Source organism: Monopterus albus, unplaced genomic scaffold (assembly GCF_001952655.1).
Source record: "Monopterus albus unplaced genomic scaffold, M_albus_1.0 scaffold650.1, whole genome shotgun sequence".
Taxonomy (NCBI): Eukaryota; Metazoa; Chordata; class Actinopteri; order Synbranchiformes; family Synbranchidae; genus Monopterus; species Monopterus albus.
In genome coordinates this window covers 2,695-4,605 of record NW_018128530.1, presented here as the reverse complement: position 1 = coordinate 4,605, position 1,911 = coordinate 2,695, and the positions used below count along the sequence as shown (strand labels likewise).

Below are 1,911 nucleotides of genomic sequence, written 5' to 3'. Positions count from 1 at the left end.
CCGCCCCTCCAGGGAGGACCTGTACACCTCACAGGTCAACACAGACTGTTCACAACCCTACCCTCCGGTCGGAGGTTCATAAGTATGAAATGCAGGACTTCTAGACTGAAAAACTCTTTCTTTCTGACTGCCATCAGACTCCTAAACAGCTGACTCAGGAACTACCTCATGCAATTCCATCTGTACTGTTTACACACTCAGTTTGCACATGCATAATTGCACACTCACTGCTGACTATTTGCACACACAGCTCCCATGTAGCATACATTCACTACATTGTGTTCTTATTGTATTTTCATTATGCTTCTTTCATTGGCTGTTTTAAAGTGCCTTAGATTTTGTGTCACCTACGTATTCTATTTCATATTTCATTTATATTGTGTGGCATTCATGCGGTCGGCAAAGTAAGAATTTCATTGTACAGGGGAACACAATTCCTCACTGTGCATATGACAATAAACACTTGATTTGACTTGACTCGGCTTATCTGACAGTCCCCCCTGCCAGTCTGTGCTGCCACCAGGACTAATTGACACCAGCCAGGGAATCCTGACCTGCCAGATGGTGATGCTCTCAGTTTGGTTAACATCTCCCCCGTGTCCTCTTTGCCCAACTTGACACCACTGCTCTCATCTCCTGTGGCTGGTCTCTGCTGTTCTCATCATTTCATTAAAGGAGAGATCATTCTGGGCTTGTCCTTCAGCTCCCACGCTCGCTAACATGCCCAAGCCAAGCCTCCTGAGTGACACCTGCTGTGCTTTGCTGTATTGTATATTTATTCTTTACACTATCCAGCAATAAACTCTGTTCCCACTTACAATATGTGTATGTCATATAGTTGAGTCCAGCCTCAGTACTAGTACTGACATCCCATGCATCATGTACTGGTAATAGCACCAGTTCAGATGGTTTCTGTAGGCTAGTTTCAAAAAGCAGGGGAGGGAAAGAAAAAAATTTGAATATATTTTAGTGATTATTGACAGTTTCACTAAGTTTGCCAAGCCTACCCAACCTGTAACAAATCAGTCTTTGTTGTCCAAATTACTGCTAGCCAGTGCAGAAATGGACACAGACAAAATATAGCGGAAAAACAAAGTAGGATGGTCTATGTCAAAGTTTAATGTAGGTTATGCAGGGCAAAATACAGAGTATACCAGTCCTTTGGTTATGATAGTGGAAACACAACATATGGTTCCTTAGACTCACTCTGTCAGTGCTTAGAACAAGGAAATACCTGGATGCAGATGTCGTGGCTAGAATGTGATACAGACTAAATTAATTCAGACAAATCATCCCAATTTAAGTAATCATTTAATATTACAATTATTGTGAACAGAGTAGTAGTTAAATAGGTAATCTGGTAGTTAGGGAACAGAGAACAGAATCATTCCTCCTGTAATGAAATAGATACAGTTTTAAATAAGATTGTCACAGAGTCAGTCAGTCTTGGTCACAGGGTACAGTCAGTCAGAGTCCGTTCCCCCTACCCAGGCCTGGGTCCGAAAGAGCACACAGTTCAATGTTACGGTAGCATTCTTCTTCTCCCTTATCCTTCAGCCTTACCCTTTTTATCCACAGCTTTCTTAGGCTGTTACGTCAATTTCCGAACTTAGCTTCCTGTCTCCAGTTTTAGGAGACAACACCCTGAGATGTACCCAATAATGGGAAACATCTTGGCCAAATTATATAAGCCCATTGTCCAGCTCACATGAACTTAAAAGTGAGCACACGAACACTCTATTCTATTACATAATCCATATTAACATGTAACTTAAACCACTACGGTCGCTCCTCCCGTGGTCCAAAGGCCACAGAACTTTCAAACTCTGCAAAAAAAACAAGTACCATAAAAGCAAAGAGGAAACTGAAAATATGACCATGTTTGCCTGAGACTTTAACACTACTAAACTC

The 1,911-nt window shown here is 41.8% G+C and overlaps 1 protein-coding gene across 1 annotated transcript in view; it reads left to right on the top strand.

Moving 5' to 3' along the window:
• pipox (pipecolic acid oxidase) overlaps nt 1–854 on the top strand; it is a gene marked incomplete at its 5' end in the record, with an annotated part of 41,363 nt that extends 40,509 nt beyond the window's left edge. The window contains one exon of the mRNA XM_020588859.1: nt 495–854. Within this exon, the coding sequence (XP_020444515.1) occupies nt 495–533 (39 nt within the window). The remainder of the gene's footprint in view (nt 1–494) is intronic.
• Nucleotides 855–1,911: the final 1,057 nt, after the last annotated feature.